We start from the raw sequence: 22500 nt of genomic DNA, 5'->3' as shown, positions 1-22500 counted from the left end.
GGGCCGGCGGCGGCAGACACGGATGGGAGGCCGCAACGGGCCTGAGAAGCACCAGCGCGCCGGGGCGCGGCACCGGGCCGGCAGGCAGACGCGGGGAGGCCGCGAGACAAAGGCTCGGCGACAAGGGGCTTGGGCGCCAGAAACCGGAGCAGCCACGGGGGAAGAGCACCGCGGGCCACCGCGAGGGAGCACAAGAGCCCCTCAAAAGGCGCCTTCCAAGGCCCGAGGTCGGCCACCGGGGCACACGGGGTCCCACCGCCCAAGGCCTCCAGCACAAGGGCGGTCCCATGGCACCCGAGGACACCGACCCGGCCCACGGCGGGCCCTGGCCACCTCGCGGGGCTCGGGACCCCGGCCACCACGCCACAGTCACGACCGACCCCCAACAGGACACTCCCACGCGCACGCCGACATCCCTCCGTGCCCCGCTCGACTGGACCCGCGCGGCCTCTCCTCCTCACCGGGGGCCGAGGCTCCTTCGCCCGGGGACGACCCCCCCCCCAGAGCCCCTAGAGGCCGGGGAGGGGACAACGCCCAACAGCGGCGAGGCCGTTTTTGGTCCCGAGGGAGTGGATCGAGGGCATAGCGCGCCTTCAGCCGTCCAGGCAAGCCAGGGACAAAGTAGGGGGGGGAGGTCGGCGGCGACGGGGGGAGGGTGCCCAGCGGGCGACGGCCGACCAGCGCGTGCGGAGCGGTTCGGGGGGGAAGGGCGCACCAACGAAGGCGCGAGCCGGGCCGCCAGGTAAACGTGCACGGGATCCCACCGCCACCAGCACGAGAGCGGTCCCGCGACGCCCGGGGACGCCGGCCGGCCTCAGCACCCTTGGCGCGCCTCCCCCACCGCGAACCGGGCCCCACACCGCTGGGGCCCAACCCCACGGGACCCCCGCCACAGGGGCCCGTCTAAACCTCCGCCCGTCCGTCTAGTCCGTCCCGGAACCACGACCCGGGGGGAAGCGCCCCCAGGCGAGAGCGGCCCGACCCGTGGCCACACGTCACCGCCAGCGGCCACTCGGCACGGGAGCGGGCAGCAGACACAGCCGCTCGCACGGCAACAGGGCAGGAGACCCACGGCCGCGGGGGAGTGGCCACGCACGCACGCACGCACCTCCCTCGCACGCACACGGGAGCCCCACGTGCCAGACGTCGGCCAGGCCCGGCGGGATCCTCCCCCGACTCGGAGGGGGGAGGCGCAGGCCGCGGTAGGCAAGAGAGCTACGCTCGGCCCCACCGCGGGGCCGGCAGACCCCTCGCGGAGAGGGGGCTCTGCCCAACACGCAACGGTAGTCACCCCGCATCGATGGCCACTACGCGCAGAGGAGGGGCAGCGGCTGGGGGGTTCCGGTACCCCAAGGCACCCTCTCGGATCGCTAGAGAAGGCTTTCTCACCGAGGGCGCATCGCCCCCACCCATTCGTCCCCCCGACCGAGCCCCGCGAAACGGCGTCCCACAGGCCTCCAAGGGCCTGGGGGCAGGGGTGGGTCTGCGGTAAGGGATAGGCACAGGGCAATCCTGAGCGCTCGCGGCCAGAGCCCGACAAGGGCACCGCCTTTGCCTCTCCACACAGTCCATGCTCCCATCACCGCCCAGAAGGAACCTCGTGCCTCCACCGTGGCCACGAGAGGAGCGGAGACGGGCACGGCTTGCTGGGCAAAACAGCGGCAGCCCTCGGCTGGCCAAGCCCACGGTCACTCACACGCCCCACCAAGTCCTGTCCACACACACCCCTGGCACGACGCGCGCCAGGGGACGACGAGGCGCCCGCACCCACACGTGGGGGGGGCGGGTTGGGCCTCCCTTACCGGCTCCACCACCCGCTCTTCCGACACACCACCGACAGCGGCAGCCCGAGGGGGTCGCTGGGAACGGGAAACGACGCCACCGCTCGGCCTCAGGCACCTGAGACAACCTGGAACGCTCCAGGGGCACCACAGAGGGCCAGGCGCCACGCACTCAGCACGCCCAGGCGGTGAGCAGCGCGGCATGGGGACAGCCCTCCCCGCCACGGGGAGGGCCGCTCACCCCACAAAGACGCCGAGAGGCAAGCGAGAGTGTCCGCTGCGTCAGAGGGCCCCACACCCACGGGCGCCCTGAGGCGGAAACCGTGGGAAAGTGGAGTCGGGCCGGAGCCCACACCCCCCCGCACCCTTCCCCCCTACACCACCCACGACAGCGGGGGGCAGAAGAGGAGGAAGCGAGGGCCCCGCGGGCAGAGCGAGAAGCACGGTCCCATTCACCATGAATGTCCGTCCCTCGTCTGACGCGGCTTAGGCCCGGCCCAGGAGAACACGACATCACCACATCGATCAGCGAAAACGTGCCCAAGGAGGCCCCAGAGGGGGGAAACACCCGGCGAGGACATCAACCAGAAGGGCCTGCTTTTCAGCCTCGCTGGCACCCCTCGAACCTAGGGCACGAACAGCCGGGCAACCCAGGGAGAATGCCTGACACGTGGCACGGAGCCTTGCGGAACGTTCGGAACGGGGGTTGCCACAGCCACAGCCGGGTGCCCGCAACGCAGAGTGCACGGGGTAAAGGACCCACGCCACCTGCCCACGCAGCCCTCGGGTGCTGGAGACCAGAGGTGACACCACAGCCCAGGCCACCTGGGGGCAACAAGAGCCGGCAGCGCACAGGCCCACGCGGACAGCTCAAACAAGCGAGGGCCGAGCCGGATTTGGCACCACGGCCAAGCCCGGAGCCCCGCACGCACCCAGAGGCCCACATCTCTAAGGCAAGTCACTCAAACAGCGTGTCAGCACCTACCTGGCAACAAAAAGTGCTCCTTTCAGGGGACAAAATAGCCACGCCATTAGGCGGGGCCTAGCCACAGGTCACCGGGCCCTCGTGGGACCGTGGCCCAGCCACTGGCCCCAAACACCGCTCCATCACCCTATACACACAACACACACACACACACACACACACACACACCCCAAGAAAGGGGGGGGTGCGCCCCACGGAACCCCTAGGGCCATCTGGTCGACCCCCGGGAGCGTGGGGGAGGGGGTAGCCGGGAACGACAGCCGACGCGAGGGGCGTGGAGCGGGGTGGGCTGGGCTGGGCTGGGCTGGCCCGGGCGGCCCCGGCCGGCTCTGCCCGGCTCTGCCCGGCTCTGCCCGGCTCTGCCCGGCTCTGCCCGGCTCTGCCCGGTTAGCTCCTCCCCTGGTCCGCCTGTCGTCCCAAGGTCGGGACTTCGAGAAGAATCAAGTTGTTGCGGGGGGGGGGGGGGGGGGGGGGATCTGCCGGCGCTCGCCTCCTCCTCTCTCTCACCACCGGCCCCGGCCCTCAGGACCGCCCCAGGACGGTCACTGACTCCCGGCTGGGACTGGGAGAGGGGGCGGACCCGTGGAGGCGCCCCCCGATGGCCGGACCTCCACGGAAGTCGCGGCCCGTGCCTCCCCTCGCTGCGCGGCCTGGTCTGGTCTGATCCCATCCGGTCCCATCCGGTCCCCACCTACGCAGAGGGCCTCGGAAAACTTGGTGAGAAAATCGGGGGCGACGACCAGGACCCCACGCGTGCCCGCGGACGGAACCATCGCGCCATCCACGGGCTTCCCAGCGAGGCTCACGCCGGTCCCCAACCACCCGAGTGTGACACAGGACACGCGGGACACAGAAGGCCTGACGACCGGCCAGAGCCTCACGCCCAACGGCGTCCTCGTGCCGCACACGCACACCCTCTCCCGTTCGGCCAGGGGTGGAGGAGGAGGCACCCGCGGGGTGCTGGTCCACCCCTCGAGGCAGCCCCTGACACCTCTACGGGAGAGCGAGGAGGAGGAGGAGGAGGAAGAGGACGAGGCTAGAGCACCACTAGTTCCCCAAAAAACTAAGGGTTCAATCTCCCACGAGCCGATTGCGCCCCGACACTCCAGAGAAAACCGGAGGCTCCCTCTAGTGTCGCCGGCTTCCCGGAACTGCAGCTCGGGGACTGCCACCAAATGCCATCCCTTGCCGATGTCGCCCACGCTCCGGCGGGGAGACGCTATATAAAAGCGGCCGCCAGGTGGCGGAAGACAACCGCCACGAAAGACACCGAGGCAGGCCCGGATCGCAGGGCAGTCAAGTCGCGCTGCCGGCCACCAGACCGCCCAATCTCGTGTCCCGGCCCACTTCGGAGGGGCGGGCGTCAGCCTCGGGAGCTCCCGGCGGGCACGGCGTGACTCCAGCAACCCAGAGGAGACTTGGGAAACGCGCCCGGGCCGCTGCCGCCGGAAGAGCCCCCCCCCCCCACTACCCACACCACACACACACACACACACACACACACACACACACACACACACACACCCCAGGATGAAAACTGTTCTCTGTCAAGCATCAACCCTGAGCACTCACTATAAAAGTAAATGAGGAAACGCAGACAAGAGAGAAATCAAGCAAATAATGTGATTCTGAAGGCTGGACACCTATTGAGTCGAGAGAATTGACCAAACACCAGAAACTGAAAAAGGTTTTCCTTCCAAGTCAGTTCCTCCGTAGTTAGCTACACAACATTCTTTCACCAGTATTTCCCCAAGAGTGCGACGATCCAAATAAGGTTTCCCAGTGCAAAGTTCATGGGCGCAGACTTCACACCTGTGATTCAAGTACACGTCTTTCAGGGCACCTAGCTGGCTCGGTCCAGAGGATCCCTGAGGAAGGCGACTCTTGATCTGTGGGGGTCCTGAGTTCCAGGGCCACACTGGGTGGGTGTACAGAGCTGACAGGCCAAAGACATTCGAATCGCTATGTCGATTTCAAACACAACATAGGAAAACAAAACAAAAATCAGAAATAAAATCACCCTGGTTGAATGCCTTTTTATTTTTTATTATTATTATTATTTTTATTTTATTTTATTTTATTTTTTTTGGTAGAGGCCATGGGAACCCTGTGATGTTGGCAGACAAAGAGACATGGCCGGCCCATCAATGAATCGATGGAACGGAACAGATACCCAAACAGATATGCCCAAGCCCAACAAAGGTTCCACCTGAGATGCCTAAACTATAACCATAACCGCTATTTCTGCTTCTGCACCTTCCCCTGCTAACCCATGAGGAGATGGAAAATTACCAGCAAACTTTGTATAAGCACTCTGTAACCACACAACCCACGCCCAGAATTGAACCTGGCAGAGTGGCCGCTCCCGGACCCCCACCCGGCTTTGGGCCAAGAGATAACAGTCATCTGGCACCAGAGAAACCCCCACCCAGAATTGGATGTAACAAAATGACTGCTCCCGGACCCCCCACCCAGCTCTGGGTGCAAGAGATAACAACCATCTGGCACCCCGCGGCTTGTCAGGGAGACCCCAGCCAATCCAGAGGTGACACATACCCTAGCGGTGCCCACCAAGCAGTTTGAAGAATGACAGCCCTTTGACCTAACCAATAATCTGTTCCCAGCCTCCCCCCCCCCCCCCCCCCCCCCGCTCTGTAGCGCGCCAGTCATATGAGAGAGTTGCTGTCGGAGGCAGGCCCCTGGCCAGGGCGGCCTCCACCAGTAAAAGATGGCGCCTGGCTAGTTGCCAGGTTAGGATTGCCTCGTGAGACTAAGCGGAACGCCCAAAGAGGAAGTAAACAGCATTGGTTGCTAGCGAAGTTGTTCGTTTAGGTGCACCGCCTGATTTGCTCCCTCCTGTACCCTGCTCGCTGATTGGTCATGTAAGCATATATAAGTGTGTAGACTTGCGGAAATAAAGAGAGAGAAGATGCATCGGAACCGGGGTTCTTGTCGTCCTTGCGGGGCGAGGGCGATAAGTTGCTGTTTGATTTTCCCGCGGTACGTAGTGATTTGTTAGGAGATACTATGATGTATGCTAAGTCCCTGCCTCCCCAAAAATAGTGCATAAAAAGTGCCGTGATCCTGAGCTCAGGACCTCTTAGCGTCACCGGCAACCAGTGCGCGGAGGTCCGGGTTCGAACTCGTAATAAACAACCCTTGCTGTTTGGCTTTGACTCTGGACTCTGGTGGTCATCTTTGGGGGGGTCTCGGAATTTGGGCATAACACACCGATGCGCAAAGGCCATTCAAAGGAGGAAACATGGCCCACCTCCCCACGAAATCAGAGGACAGTCAGTCATCAGACATCCACAGGCCCAACACGCAGGCAAGAAGGCAGACAAAGAAACAAGAATACTGGGGGGCACCTGAGTGGCTCAATGGGTTAAAGCCTCTGCCTTCCGCTCAGGTCATAATCCCAGGATCCTGGGATCGAGCCCCGCATCGGGCTCTCTGCTCAGCAGCAAGCCTGCTTCCCCCCTCTCACTCTGCCTGCCTCTCTGCCTACTTGTGATCTCTCTCTGTCAAATAAATAAATAAAATCTTAAAAAAGAAGGAAAAAAATGAAAGAAAGAAAGAAAAGAAAACTGGGGCGCCTGAGTGGCTCAGTCGGTGAAATGTCTCTGCCTTCAGCTCAGGTCATGATCTCCGGGTCCTGGGATTGAGCCCCGCATCCATCGGGGCTCCCTACTCAGCAGAGACTCTGCTTCTCACCCTCCTGCTCTCTGACCCTCCTTCTGGATCCTTCGCTCCTTCGCTCCTTCACCCGCCTGCCCTCCCTCACTCCTTCCCTCCCTCCTTCCCTCCCTCCCTACCTCCCTACCACCAGCACCAAAATTCTTTTTGAAGGAGAAAAAAAGGAAGAAGAAAGCTTCTATCCAAACAGCCAGACCTCACCCCTCCTATCAATGTGAACTCCAAACGGATCTCACACTTCCATGGGAAACAGAACACTGGAACACACGTGACTGTGTGCGTGTGCGCGCGTGTGTGTGTCTGTGTCTGTGTCTGTGTGTGTCTGTGTCTGTGTGCACGCGTGCATGTTGGGGGGGGGGGGGTGATTCTAGGGGGAGAGATGGGGATCTAGGGCCAGGCAAAGAGGGTTTAAGACTGGACACCAAAGGCGCGATCCGTAAAAAAAAATAATAATAATAAAATAAAAAATAAACGGAGGGGTTGGAAGTCCCCAAAATTAAAAACCTAGGCTCTGTGAAACACCCTCTGAAGAGGACCCAAGAGCAAAGGACACACAGAGGCCTGGGGGATCAGCCGGGAGTGGGAGGTGGGGGGTGGAGGGTGTTGCTCAGAGAGAAACAAAATGAGGAAACGCTCCCGGAGGTTGGATCTGGGTCACTAGGGGAACCGGGGTACAATCCATTCAGATGGGAAGTCTGCCACACGGCCAAAGGCAAGGAAGAAAACCAAGATTTTTAGGGTCAGGTCCCTTCGAGCAGGTCGTGTCTAATACAAGGCCCCCGACTCAGAAAACCAGCGAGGCAGTTTTAATGTCTACTTCCAAATGGACATGGAGTCTGGGTTTGAGAGGCAGAGAGTCCATCCCTGATCATCCCAGAGGCGATTAAAAAATACAGAAGAACCATATCAAGGACAAACTCTGCAGGGCCCAGGGTCGAACGGCAGGGAACCTTCCGATCTTCTTTTTAACACCCAGGCCAAGGAGCCTATGCGCAGGCACGCTGCCGCTGTGGAGGAGCCTCGGGAATGGCCGGAAAGAAAGGAGCCAGCAATAGCAGGACCAGGGATGGGGAGAGGGATTCCCGAGGAACAAGGACCCGTGAGCCACTTGAGTCTGGGTAGACTGCCCTGAAGGAAACCAGAACATGTCACCCCTCAAAGGTGCCCACTGTGGCACGTCGGTTATCTCAAATTCAACTCCTTGAAGACACAGCACCTACAAGAAGGATATGCCGGCCCTTCTGGTCTTCACGAGACCAAGAGAGCCAACTCCCATGTGAAAGGTACCTTCCCTAGAACCAGGAAGCAGAAAGGCATCCTCCATCACCAGAGACAGGAAAGGGGAGCCGGAGAATTAGGGTCTGAACCGTCCACATCGATGAAACTTCTTCAACCAGCCCCAGCCCCAGCCCCAGCCCCAGCCCCAGCCCCAGCCCCAGCCCCACCCCCACCCCCATCTTCCCGGGGCTGTCTTTTCCAAGGGGCTGCCTGCCCCTTGCCCAAACCCCTTTTTTTCTCGTCCGTTCTTCACGAGTGGATCGAGTCCCTGTCTTGTCTGTCTGTCTTTCTTTCTTCCTTTCTTTTATTTTATTTTTTTAAGATTTTATTTATTTATTTATTTGACAGAGAGAGATCACAAGTAAGCAGAGAGGCAGGCAGAGAGAGAGAGAGAGAGAGAGGAGGAAGCAGGCTCCCCACTGAGCAGAGAACCCGACACGGGGCTCGATCCCAGGTCCCGGAGATCATGAGATCATGACCTGGAAGGCGGAGGCCCAACCCACCCAGACACCCAGACACCCAGGCACCCCTCGAGTCCCTGTCTTTAGGCCCTTGTGAAGGCACCCCTGTGCAGGCAAACACCTGCCCACAGTTGGATGCCCTTCTCTAGGGAAGCTCTTCTGTCGGACAACATCCTAGGCCCAGCCACAGACCCTAAGCAGGTAGAGGAGAATGTGTGTCCACCACCACCACTACCAAACACCACCACCACCACCAGCAGCCCCCCCCCACCCCCACCCACACCCACACCCACACCCACACCCACACCCCAGCAGCAAGAATGCCCACCTGGAACGTCACTCAGACCAGATGAAGAGAGCCAAGGCAAGAGAAATGAGGCAACTTGTAACCCGCTGATGAATCCCTGACACACATACAGGGTATAACACCCCTACAACTCCCTCAAGGATTCTGTTCAATGTTTTACCCGTGAGGATTTGCTCTAGTGCGTGTCACTTCACTCCGATAGCCACAAATGCCCACGAGATGCTAACATCCCTCTTCCAACACGTGGCCCACAGACACACATCTAAAGGGTCTCATGACTAATGCTTTGCTAAAACAAGAGGGACTCACCTCACCTTGACAGTACGTAGCCCTGCAAGGTCTCGGAGACCTTGCTCGCAGCATACACACATTCCTGGGAGACTTACCTTATCCCTAACCTCCACTAACTGGAAACCGTACCACCAGTGACCCCTCACAATCCCAGCACAGCTCTTTCTGCCCACAGGTCCTGTCCCCGTGCTGTCCTAAAAGCACCTTTTTGCACCAAACACATCTCTGCAATTCTTTCTTGACCATTTCCCAGGCAGCTCCACATCCGGTCGGCCTGTCTGTCCGGTTTTTGTGTTTGTTCCTTCGTGTGTGTGTGTGTGTGTGTGCGTGCGCTCGCGTTTAATGGGGCTTTGTTTCTAATTATTTATTTATTTACGTACTTACGTACTTACTTACTTACTTATTTTGATCGATTTTGGGTTCACAGCCAAATTCACTGGAGAATACGGCCAGTACCTACAGGACACCTGCTCATCCACACTGTGACATCATCATCAGCCACTCAGAGCCCAGAGTTTACACGAGAGTCCACTCTTGGCGTTATCCATTCTCTGGGGTTTTGTTTTCCTTTTTATAACGACTTTATTTATTTATTTAGTTGACAGAGAGAGAGAGAGACAGACACACAGATCATAAGTGGGGGGGGGGGGGGCGGGGAGCAGGCTCCCCGCCAAGCAGAGAGCCCAATACCGGGCTCGATCCCAGGACCCGGAGATCATGACCAGAGCCACAGGCAGAGACTTGACTCACTGAGACACCCAGGCGCCCCCCTTCTCTGGGTTTCGACAAAAGTATCTTACCACCATCGTAGCACTCTGAATAGTTCCACCGCCTTAAAAATCCTCTGTGCTCTGCCTAGTCACTCTACCCACCCACCTACCCACCCGCACCCTCCCCCCGCCCCCCAACAGGCACCCTCCACCCCTGCCAAAACCCCTGCAGCCGACAGATCTTTGTTTTCCCTTTTTCCCTGCCTGCCTGCCTGCCTGACTTCTTACCTTCCTTATCACTAGTTTGAATATCATTGGCTTATTATGAAAGACAGACATGGAAATTACTAACACGAGGCAAGATTTCACAACTTCAGTGGACTGAGTAGTTTCACGAGATGCCATTGCAATAATGATTTATTACAGTCTATATATTTTCTCAGAATGTCACGGTCTCTAAGTAAGAAAATAGTCCACATCATCTAGAACTACCCCGAGGCCTCCATATTCTGGGAGAAGACATTTATCGCCAACTTTCAGGCCAACTGGTTGAATCTCTCCACCCTTTCCTTTAGAGCCTGACCAATAGCTATTCCTGTTGCTTACAGTACTTTTCCTTGAGATTTTTCGGGGAGCCCACTGCCTCCTATGGTTACAATTTTGGCTGCACTCCTTTGGAGCAAAACCTGGTCAAAGAGGGGGAGAAACCCTCTCCACACACCTGTCCGTCTATGACGCTGTCCACTACAGTTCATATTCTGCTCTCCAGCCCACTGATCTCGTGACCCTCTCCACAGTCTGGCCTCCTTCAGCATGTCACATTGAGTTGGAGCTGTGAGGTAGGTGCACCTCTTCTGATTGGCTTCTCTCAGTCAGGAATACACACGGAAGTTTCCCTGCCTGGCTCCCCACAGCTCCCCATAGCTCCATAGCTCGCTCATCTCTTTCCAAAGCCCCGAAAACCATTTAGTTCATGGCCTGGATGTACCCCACTCTCTGTATCCATTCTCCTCCTGCGGGACTTCTGGATTGCCTCCAGGTTCAAGCCATTACGAGTGAAGGGGCCGTGAACGTCTGCGTGTAGGTTTCTGTGCAGACCTCAGTTTTCAACTCATTTGGGTCATCGATACATACCAAGGAGCAAGATTGCCGTGTCGTACGGTAAGAGTATGCTTAGCTTTGAGAGGCCATCACCCATATTTCTGGCATGGGAGGGGGGCGGGAGCTGAGCAAGGTCATGAAGGAGGGAGAATTCAAAGATGCTGGAAAGGAAGACGTCACCGGGGCACACCCTTTACCTCAGGGTTTGTGGCAGACCCTAAGGATGACATTGACATGAGACGGAGTAACAGGAAAAGGAGCCTACAAATTTGTTCCCTGAAAGTGTCACATGACAAAGCCCTCCTAAGGAAAGCAAGACCCTGAGAAGGAGCAAATCCTAGTTGCTGGTATATTGAGTTGAACAAGAAGAGGCGATTGTGGAAGAGTAACTAACCTACGTGGGGAGGCTAAAGGAACATACAGATCTGAAAGAAAGAAAGAAAGAAAGAAACAAACAAACAAACAAGATTAGTTTGTCCAGAATTCTCCTTTCCATTCTCAACTTCCCGTCCTTGAAGATAAGAATGTCACTCACAGGGTACCTGGGCGGCTTAGTCCCTTAAGGTTAAGCGTCTGCCTTTGGCTCAGGTCATGATCCCACGTTCCTGGCATCAAGTCCCACATCAGGCTTCTTGCTCAGCAGGGAGCCTACTTCTCCCTCTCCCTCTGCCTGCCCTTTCCCCTGCTTCTGCACGCGCAGAATATATGTGTGCGTGCATGTGTGTGCACGCACACACATATGTGTGTGCGTGCGTGTGTGTATACACACACATATGTGTGTATACACACATACATATATACACACGTGTGTGTGTTTGTGTGTCCCCCTCTCTTCTCTCTCTCAAAGAAAGAAAGAAAGAAAGAAAGAAAGAAAAAAGGATGTTTCTTTCTTTCTTTCTTTCTTTCTTTCTTTCTTTCTTTCATTTTAAAGATTTTACTTCTGCATTTGACAGCGAGAAAGAGAGCCCAAGTAGGCAGAGCAGCAGAGGCCATGCACGGTGTTTATCGAGCTCTTCATTGCTATTTTGGTCCTTGTGGAAGTGATCTCTACAACCGGGGTGGGGCTGGAACTCCGGACTCAGATCTAAGAATCAGTGCGCTCTATGGAGAACCAACCAGGGGACCCTGAGCTTTTTGTAGCTTAGGGAGAGAACGGGTCTCCTGTGTGCCGCCGCTCCCGCTCCCATACCGCTTTGGCACACAGGTTCTTTGGAATGTGAAGCGCTTAAGAAACAGTAACCCAGGGGCACCTGGGTGGCTCAGGCGTTAAGGGTCTGCCATAGGCTCAGGTCATGATCTCGGGCACCTGGGATCCTGTGTGTGTGTGTGTGTGTGTGTGCGCGCGCGCGCGCGCACCCACCCCCACCCCGGGCCCCCATCTCATCTGGCTCCCTGCTCAGCGGGAAGCCTGCTTCTCCCTCTCCCACTCTCCCTGCCCCTGCTCGTTTCCCTCCCTCGCTGTTTCTCTCTGTCAAATGCATAAACAGAACCATTTCAGGGTACCATGAGTCTCAGATGGCCCAAGTGGGCTTCTTTCGACACGTTTGAATTGCGTGCACAAGTAGAGGAAGGCTGCTAGGAGACTAAGCTATTAGAAACTGGGAAGCCCGTTTAGTTCCATCAGTGAAGGCCCAGCTTTTGGGGAGGACCCAACGCTCAGGGAGATGCTCTGGTCTTCATTTGGTTTGTTTCTTGCTGCAGCTGTTGCTGCAGCTGTTGCACAGAACCTGCCGTGTTTTGATTGGAAATGGAAAACAACTGATGGATGGGATCCATAGGTGGCCATGCTATGTTGCACTTGGATTTGTTTTCAGCCAAGGGGTGGATTTTGAGCCTCTGGTCTTTCATGACCTCTCCACAAGTAAGACTGAAACAAAGGCTAGAAGTTGTTTGCATCTTGTTTGTATCTATGTGTCCCTATGCGTTACACATCTGAGATGTTTTCTCTCCCTCAGGACGCTTTTGCTAACATCCATTTGCAAAGGAACTCTTGATTTTTTTACTGAGTCTAAAGGAGGCACCTGTAAAAATCGGGCATGGTAAGAACAAGCCCGAATGTTTTTCAGGTCACATGATCTGGGATGACATCCCCTACATTCAGAGGGATTGTCGCTCCCTCGGAAAGATGCCTCAAGGAAAGGGCCCCAATCGATGGTCCAGAGAGAGAAGGATAGACAAAAATGGAACACACCTGCCCCCCCCCCACCCCCACTTCCCAATAGTCAAAAGAATGAGGAAGTGGAGGAAGATGGGCGGACCTACACTAGAAATCCGAAATCCACTCCCCTCCCCACTTCCTCCTCCCCAAGTACACACACCTGAACTGATTGATGCCCAACCCACTGACTCCCAGGGGGCTGAAAAGCAACTACAGATAAAGCCTATTTTACAGAACGAGATGAAGGCGGAGGCGGAGGCGGAGGCGGAGGCGGAGGCGGAGGCGGAGGCAGGCAGAGGCCAAACGGGAAAAGAAAAGAAAAAAGAAAAAAAAAAAAAAAAAGATTAGTCCAAAACTTTAAATCTGCCCCGGGCCTTGCCAGCGGCTCCCTTGCCCCGCCTTCACCTCCGCCGCGAGACACCCCCCCCACACACACACCCTTTTCTGCACGCTGGGGGTGTGGCTGGAGTGGTCAACTCCTTTGCCATCCCAGGTGCCTCCGGCGGCGGGGGCGGGGGCGGCGGCTCCTCCTCCTCCCTCCTCCCCCCCCTCCCCCGCCTCCCCCGCCTCGTTATCAAGGAACAAAAGTCACTCCAAGCCCTTGGGCCAACTCCTTCTGAGGTCTAAATTGGAGCATCTTGCAAATCAGCAGGGAGGGGCCCGAGTGCTCCCCTGGACCTAAACAGCCCACTTCAGACTTCCCCACAGGAGCCTGAGAGTGGGGAAACAACTGACTGACTTTTTTTAGTGGACACAGGTGCGACTTTTTTGGCTTTAAAGCCAATTCAAGGTTGTTGGTTTTATTTTAAAGAGACATAGTTTTGGAGCCCACAATGCCACATGCAATACAGATAATCAGCTTTTATTCTTTTTTCCCGCCCCCCCCCATTTCATTTCATTTCATTTCATTTTGCAGATTTTAGTTTTTTACCAAAGAGAGGGGTGGGGTGGTGGGAGAGAAAGGGAGAGAGGGAGAGAGGGAGAGAGAGAGAGAGAGAGAGAGAGAGCGCGCGCGAGCGAGCTGGAAGCAGGCTCCCTGCTGAGCAGAGAGCCCAATGCAGGGCTCCATCCTAGGACCCCGGTATCATGACCTGAGTCGAAGGCAGAGGCTTAATCCACTGAGCCACCCAGGCGCCCAACAGATTTTTATTTTTTAAGTAATCTCTACACCGAACGTGGGGCTCGAACTGACAACCCTGAGACCAAGAGTCCTGCTCTCTACTGACTGAACCAACCAGGTGCCCCTGGAATATCATCTTTCAGAGACACATGCGTAGACTCAGATATGATGAGACAGCTTAAAAAGGTCTCATTGACTTTATGGATCCATAAAGCCCCTTGGAAATGTTGGCCTGTTAACCTTGCTGACAGAAGTCGCCTTAGCCTTAACAGTTGAGTAAAGAGTGCCACCTCATGGCGATGCAGGAACTTCAGGAAATTTGGAGGGCCTCAGGAAAAGAGGAATTCACCCAAATCTGCAGATTTTGCAGGCGAATCTGGTGGGAAATTTTGGGCTTGGCTCCTGGATTTAAACAGGCACTTAAAGGTCCAATCTAGGGGAGCCTGGGTGGCTCAGTCGTTAAGCATCTGCCTTCGGGGGGAGTCTGCTTTTCCCTCTCCCTCTCCTTCCGCTTGTGTCCCCCCACCCCCACCCCGCTCAAATAAATAAAATAAAATCTTTTAAAAAGAAAAAAGTTCAATCTAAAAGTCCTTGTAAAAAGCTCCATCAAAGCAGAAAAGAAAGAAAGAAAGAAAGACCCCATATATGGTCACTTGCTATTCTTGCCTTGCTTATGTAGATGATTAGAACAACTGTGTTAAAACTGGACTTGTTTTACAAACAAATTAACTTTCCTTTGGCTATCTTTGAGGGGAAGAACGGTGACTTTATTTTTTATTTTTTTTTTTTTAAATTTTATTTATTTTTTTTAATTTTTTATTTCTTTATTTGACAGAGAGAGATCACAAGTAGGCAGAGAGGCAGGCAGAGAGAGAGATGAGGAGAAGCAGGCTCCCCGCTGAGCAGAGAGCCCGATGCGGGACTCGATCCCAGGCCCCTGGGATCATGACCTGAGCCAAATGTAGAGGTTTAACCCACTGAGCCACCCAGGCGCCCCAGAACGGTGACTTTAGAAAGAAAGATTCTAATTCAATAACACACTTTCGGGGTTGGTAGTTGGTAGTTCTGATGAATTATCTTTGAGCGTTTGTTCTTTGCCTCTAAAACTGGACTGGATCCTGGATCCTTCTGGTTCCCTTGATTCTCTATGACTGTGACTCTGTGAACTAAGGTTTCCAACATTCTACCATTCTCCTATCTTACAACCATTAAGAACTAAAACAATGTGTGTGTGTGTGTGTGTGTGTGTGTGTGTGTGTATCTATATCTATATCTATATCTATATCTATATCTATATCTATATCTATCTATCTATCTATCTATCTATCTATTTTTTTCCCCCTCTGAATCCTGGAGAAGAAGTTCGACCACGTGAAAGAAACTTGAGGGAAGTGGCCACACTAGCTCGTCATACATAATAGACAGTCTTTGTGCCTGCTGCTCCATTGGCCACTCGAAATGAGACATTTGACCTACACACCAGAACAATCCCTTAGATAGGCCCTGCCCACTCCCACTCCACCCAAGGATGCTTCAAGCCTGACAGCTAGAGACCTCACTGGCAGCAGTCCAGACTTAGATACTGGGTTGAGCCCTTGTTTCAACCAGTAACCAGTGTTTTCCTTTTGTTTCCATAGAAGTGCCTCTTATTAACCACTGGATTGCTAGAAGAATGAGGCAGAGTCTATGATAGTTAACTCCACTTGCTACACCTGTATTAACCCCCCTTTGGAAATAAGAACCCATATAAATAGGGGCACTTGGCTGGCTCAGTTGGTAGAACATGCGACTCTTGATTTCGGTGTTGTGAGTTCAAGCCCCGCACTGGGTGCAGAGATTACATTTTTTTTTTTTTCTTTAAAGATTGTATTTATTTATTTGACAGACAGAGGTCACAAGTAGGCAGAGAGACAGGCAGAGAGAGAGGAGGAAGCAGGCCCCCCACAGAGCAGAGAGCCCAATGTAGGGCTCAATCCCAGGACCGTGGGATCATGACCCAAGCCAAAGGCAGAGACTTTAACCCACTGAGACACCCAGGCGCCCCAAGGTGCAGAGATTCCTTAATAAAAATCTGTAAAGGCAGAAGAGGAGGAAGAGGAAGGAGAAGGAGAAGAGCCCCTGATAATTCAAGTCAAACACTAAGCTACTTGGCTAGAAGAAGCCCTTAACCCACCACAACCTTTGCCCCCTTCCCCAGCCGGAGGAGGGGCTCAGACTAATTTACTCATATGTATATTATTATTTTTAATATTTTACTTAGTTATTTGACAGAGGGAGAGAGAGAGAGAGAGAGAGAGAGAGAGAGAGAGAGATAGATCACAAATAGGCAGAGAGGCAGGTGGGGCTGGGTGTGTGTGGGGGGCAAGCTCCCTTGTGAGTAGAGAGCACCTTGTGAGGCTCGATCCCAGAACCCTGGGATCACGACCTGAGCTGAAGGCAGAGGCTTAACTCACTGAGCCACCCAGGCACCCCTCATCTGTATTCTTGGATGGCCACTGATGCCAGGTCGATTTAAGAGAGGATGAGACTATTGGGTTATGCTGTACTGTTACTATTCCTTAAAGTGTACTTGGGAATAAAATCAATGATGCCATGTAGAGAAATATCCAAGTTCTCAGAGAGGGAACTATCTCTGAGCACCCCCCCCCACACCCCCGCACCACCATTAGCACAAGGGACCATAAATTGCGATCAGCTCTGCCTCAGATCCTTCTATTCCAAAGCCTCCACTGCACCCTAATTCAGTTTGAAGCGGTTACAGAAGGCAGACCTCTGCCCATGTTCCATAGAAATGGAATGAAGGATTGACCACGGGAAATTATAACAGGGGGAAACATAGCATGTCTGACTCCCTGTTGTTTCTATTCCCTTTTAGCCTACCGGTTAAAGACCTCTGTTTAGGGGCGCCTAGGTGGCTCAGTGGGTTAAAATCTCTGCCTTAGGCTCAGGTCATGATCCCAGGGTCCTGGGATCGAGCCCCGTGTTGGGCTCTCTGCTCAGCAGGGAGCCTGCTTCCTCCTCCCTCTCTCTCTGCCTGCCTCTCTGCCTACTTGTGATCTCTATCTGTCAAATAAACTAAATAAAATCTTAAAACACAAACACACACACACACACACACACACACACACCTCTGTTTAGCCCTGCATATAGGCATGTTACAGCTAAGATGTACAGAGATTTCTTTACCATAAACCTACCTCCCCTGAGGAAATAAAAGAATAGCCAACAGCATAACTTGGCAGGGGGTGGGTGGAGGGGTTGATTGAAACCATGCCCCAGAAAGTAAATGGGCTGATGCTAGCTGAAAGCTTAAAGCCCGTTTCTCAGAGAATTGGTTTCCCCTGCTGAGCCACCATCTCTTTTCAGGCCTTGCTACCAAATAACTAGGCAGCTCTGCAGATGTCTGGACTGAAGGTCAACTGATGGCTTGCAGCCTATCAACAAGCACGGCCCGGATACTCCTTTGCCTCCTCCCTCCCCAAGTTTGCAAGCCACAGCCTAAGTGTTGGGAGATTTGAAGAACGCCATTCAATGGCGAGAAGCCCCAGGCTCTGACTTTAGCAGAAAGCTTTCTGCATTTGAATGAAACGATTGGATTGAATGAGGCCCATTAGAATGGGTCAACCTGAACCTCCCTTCAGCGGCCCTCCCATCCCGGCCCCGCCCCGCCCCGCCCCGCCCTCCCCCCCTCCTCCCCTCCTCCCCTCCTCCCTCCTCAGGTCGAATTGGGAGCAGTAGGCTGGGGGTGGGGGATGGTGGGAGGGGGGGTGCTGTTCATCCTAAGTAGTGAACTAGGCCCCAGGTCTCTAGGGAAAAAATCACGCTCGGGTGGTGATACCAGATGAGTTGGTATCTCAGGCAAAGTGGTCAAACTGTTGGCAAGATTATCTGTGGATGAGGGGAAATTTTTTTTCTGGGATCTTGCTCACATATACGTCCCTGGCTGAGAAGAGGGCAGGGGGAGCCCTGGTAGGGGGAGGTGGACCCAGATCTGGAGCTCTGGACTATAGCTAGTGCCTGCCCGGGTTGGGGGTGGGTGGGGGACGGGGGGGGGGGGGGCTGAGGGTGGTGGGGTCTGCTCATGCTGACTTCTGCAGCTCAGTTCATTCTGGGAACCTTCTATTTTTTTTCTGTGGAGGTGCCAGGTGCCAGGTGCTGCGATGGCCAAAGCTAAACTCTTCTCTTTGCCTCGTTCTTAAAAGGCCGGATTCTCCTATTTTCTTGGTAAAGGGACGGAGCCACACCCTCCCATCCTCCCAGACACCTGGTGCAAATACTTCCACTTGAAGAGTTCTTTCACCTTGCTCAGAAAGTACACAAACTACACCCACCGCCCACACCCATCCCGTTAGCCGCAAATACCCAAGACCAACCAACAGAAATCCAGCTGGTCTTCTTCAGCCCAATGTACTTTAGAGAGTCACTCTCTTCAACACACCTTAGGCTCAAGGACAGGCTGCTGTCTCCCTTTCTCTGGCACAATTCCATCCAGGGATGAGCCTCGTACTGTATCTGCAAGATACACTGGTCCTGTGAGCTGGGGACAGCATACAACACTCACCGGATGATAGCACCATACCTTTGGAATGACGTCCATACCTAAGCATGGTGTCTGGAAATCTTCGACATTTGTGTGCCTCTGATGAGATCATTGCTTGGGAAACTCCAGCATCTAGAGCCAATCTTGTCTATGTTCTTCTTACCCTTACTTGCCCTTACTGTTCGCCTGATATTTTGCCCGATTGTTTAAGGAGAGATTAGATCCCCTTCTGGCAAGAGCTGAATCTGAATCCTCTGCTCACCCCACAATAGAAAAGAATATGCACAGGCCCGCACCCATCTTCTCCTTCTCCACCATGTCAATGAAAAATGTGGGCCTCCCTCTGTCCCTCCGTCCTGTCAAAACCCAAACCTGAGATAAGGTTTAGATGTAAAGGAAACCAGAGTACACTTCTGGGCCAGCGTAGGAGGATGGAGTGAGGATAGCTCTCCGTGGGGAAGGGGCCGCCACGCAACCCAAGACACAGGACCACGGCAGAGTATGAGGAGATCCTTATGGCCTTAAGGGGTGCAGGATAGCCTGTGAATCCTTTTCCAGGGAAGAAAGCGGCCACGCGAGACAGTGCAAAACACCTTTCCACAGTGTCTGCTGATGATGCTAGGAGTTCTGTCTTCAGAGGTGGTACTGCTTTAGTACCACTTAAAGTTTTAAGAGAAAAGGGGTCAGGGGGACTCAGTGGCACGCGAACATCATTCCGTCGTTCCACTCATCTTCATAAGCTCATCGTGGAGAGCGATAACGCCGTACAAAGGAGCAGAGCGCCGATTCGTGGAAGTACATGGGCGAGCCCCCAAAACATGACGCTAAGAAAAAGGAACCAGAGAGCCAGGGGTGGCATAGTGCCTTGGGATTCCAGGGGTAGGAAGAAGGCAGCCGCAATATCCCAGTCCTAGGCGGGATGGGGGTGGCGGGGGTAGATTCGGAGGCTGTTGGGGGAGACCGGTGAAGAGAGTCAGGGGTAGGGGAGAGGGGGGCGGGGGTGGGAAGGGTGTTTCTTTTCAAAGGGATGGGAACGATCTGGAAATGGCGGCAGGGTTGCGCATCTTTGTGAGTAACCTTAGGGAAAAAAGGCAACGGAACTGTGTACTTTGAAGAGTATGTGAGTTATGGAGTGCGAATTTTATTTCCACTTTGAAAATGTGAGGGAAAGGTGTAGGTAGACGGAGCGGGGGCGGTAAGTAGGCAGGTCCCTCATGAGGGAGGGAGGTAGGTGAGTAGTCCGGTCCCTTGGGAAGGAGGGAGGCGAACAGGGCGGGTGGTCGGCCTGTCTCCCTGTCTCCCTTCCCTTCCCTTCCCTTCCCTTCCCTTCCCTTCCCTTCCCTTCCCTTCCCTTCTTCCTCCTTCCTTCCGTCCTTCCTCCCTCTCTCCCTAGCCATCCTTGCGTGCCTGCTTGCGTGCCTGCGTGTGCGTGCGCGCACGCACGCACGCATCCCTCCACTCTGTGGATCCACGCATTCAAAACGGGGGGGGGGGCCCGCAGGGAGTGGACGTGTATGATACTGGGCGTGCATAGTATTCTGAGAGCTTGTGTGCGTTACCCTGACTAATCACCTCTGAGAGTGGACAGAGTCTGTGGGTGGCCACCACATGCCTGGGTGCTGGGATTCGGCAGAGACTCCAAGCCAACGTAGTCCAGGCGGGAGGAGTGGAAAAGCGTTCTGCAGGTGAAAGGGTAGGGTCCCATGATAGGTTGTTGGGGTGGGAGGAGCAGGACAGGAGGTGGCCAGAAAAGTGGTGTCCCAGGTCATTTCAGAGAAAGGGAAACTAGATATCCGTCCCTGGGTCGATCGAACTCTATGGAGAAGAACGGCGGCGCCTGTGTCCGCTTTTACAGTGGTTGTTGTGCCCAAATTCCGAGAACTCCCAAAGAGGACCACCAGAGCCCAAATTCCGAGAACTCCCAAAGAGGACCACCAGAGCCCAGAGTCAAAGCCAAACAGTAAGGGAGTTCGAACCCGGACCTCCGCGCAGTCGTTGCCGGTGACGCTAAGAGGTCCCGAGCTCGGGATCACAACACCTTTTATACACTATTTTTGGGGAGGCAGGGACTTAGCATACATCATAGTATCTTGTAACAAATTGCCGCATACCGCGGGAAAATCAAAAAAGAACTCTATAAAATGGCGTGCTACAGAGCGGGAAAAGCCTGGGAACAGATTATTGGTTAGGTCAAAGGGCTGTCGTTCTTCAAACTGCTGAGTTGGCGCCGCCAGGGTATGTGTCACCTCAGGATTGACCGGGCTCTTCCTGTCAAGCCGCGGGGCGCCAGATGGTTGTTATCTCTCGGCCCAGAGCTGGATTGGGGTGTGTGTGTGTGTGTGTGTGTGTGTGTGTGTGTGTCCAGGAGCAGTCATTCTGTCACGTTCAATTCCGGGTGGGGGTTTCCTCTTGGCCCAGAGAGCGGGGGGAGGGGTCCGGGAGCAGCCATTCTGTCAGGTTCAATTCTGGGTGTGGGATGTGTGGCTACAGAGTGTCCATAGAAAGTCTGCTTGTATCTTTCCATCTCCTCATGGGTTAGCAAGCAAAGGTATAGAAGCAGAAATAGCGGTAAGGGTTATAATTTAGGCATCTCATGGTATTCCCCACGTCAACCTTCTCAAATGTTCAGGTTTGTTGAAGTGATGGTGGAGAAGGTGCTTAGAGAAGAACACCGGTTCACATTTCTTAAACGATCCGTCAAAATCATTGCACTAGGGGATCCTGGGTGCCTCAGTGGGTTTAAAGCCTCTTTCTTCAGCTCAGGTCATGATCCCAGGGTCTTGGGATCGAGCCTTACATTACATTGGGCTCTTTGCTCAGCAGGGAGCCTGTCTCTTTGCCCAGCCCCCTCCCCCCCCCCCCCCCCGCCGCCGCCTGTCTGACTACTTGTGATCTCTCTGTCAAATAAGTAAATGAAGTCGTTAAAGGAAAACAAACAAACAAACAAATAAATAAATAAACGAACGAACAAAGAGAAAAAAGAATCATTGCACGACAACTGTTCCTAGGTCCGGGGTGCGTCCATGGCTCAGTCGGGCGGGCCAGGTGGCCGGCCGCCTGCCTTCCGCTCGGGTCATGATCCAATGGCCCTGGGATGGAACCCCACATCCGGCTCCCTCCTTGATGGAAAGCCTGCTTCTCCCTTTCCCGCTGCCTGCTGCTCTGTGCGCGGCCGTTGCGCGTGCGCACTCCCTCGTTCTTCCGCTCCCCCCCCCGCCCCAGCCCCGCCCGCTCGCGCTCGCGCTCGCGCTCTCTCTCTCTCTCTCTCTCTCTCTCTCTCTCAATGCCTGCCTCTCCATCTACTTGTGATCTCTGTCAAAAAAATAAAATCTTAAAAAAAAAAAAAAAAAAAAAAAAGCGACCACCAAGCGGGCAGGCGGCGCCCCAGAAGCGGCGCCCGCACGGGTACCGGCGGCAGCACTGCGGTGGATCCGAGTCTGGGTGTGGCAGGGTCTGCAGGGTGGCTGAGGCAGGGCGGCTGAGGCAGAGCACCTGCTTTCCCGACTCCCAGGCCTCATCCCCTCCACCTGGGTCTGCAGCCCTTCCAGACTGCGAGCGCGCCGTTAGCGGGGGGGGGGGGGGGGGGCGGGGGGAGGGGCGGCTCTGGGGATCCTTTTCCTACTATCCCTGGGATGGGGACATCTGCACGTCTACAGGCCGTTCTCACGCACGTGCCTTCTGACCCACCCGGACTGCATCGGTTCCAGGCCCAAGCAAGGGAGCACCTGGAGATCTGTAAGGCGCCCGCCCAGACGTTCCCCCACTCATAAGGCCCGGGACACGGGACGGTGGGAATGGTCCTCGGTCGCATGGAGAAATGTCCGCCGAACGAAACCCGCCCTTCCCGCATCCGCGTCCTCGACCTCGTCCTCTTCGTCCAGTGCGCATGGAGAGCGTTTGTTCTACTCGGCTGGAAAGGAGTCAAGAGGCGCGAGGCGCGAGGCGGTTCGTGAGTGGGGACCCCAGTGGACCGGGCAGAATAAGAACCAGGGGGCACAACAGGGAGGAGAGTATGGGTCGACTGTGGAATCCGGACACGGCAGGGGAGGGGGTGATGCCAGGTCAGGGCCCA

The 22500-nt window shown here is 55.2% G+C and overlaps 1 protein-coding gene across 1 annotated transcript in view; it reads right to left on the bottom strand.

The window, feature by feature from the left end:
- Positions 1 to 22500, bottom strand: part of LOC309858288 (uncharacterized protein) — a gene marked incomplete at its 5' end in the record, with an annotated part of 42321 nt that overhangs the window by 4303 nt on the left and 15518 nt on the right. Inside the window, one exon of the mRNA XM_082750961.1 lies at positions 1 to 3802. This exon is cut by the window's left edge and continues 4303 nt beyond it. Coding sequence (XP_082607087.1) covers positions 3309 to 3802 — 494 coding nt within the window. The 3' untranslated portion in view covers positions 1 to 3308. The remainder of the gene's footprint in view (positions 3803 to 22500) is intronic.

Source organism: Mustela nivalis, assembly GCF_964662115.1.
Source record: "Mustela nivalis genome assembly, contig: HAP1_SCAFFOLD_2137, whole genome shotgun sequence".
NCBI classification, from domain to species: domain Eukaryota; kingdom Metazoa; phylum Chordata; class Mammalia; order Carnivora; family Mustelidae; genus Mustela; species Mustela nivalis.
Note: the sequence above shows the minus strand (reverse complement) of the source record. Positions and strands in the feature narration are given on the sequence as shown.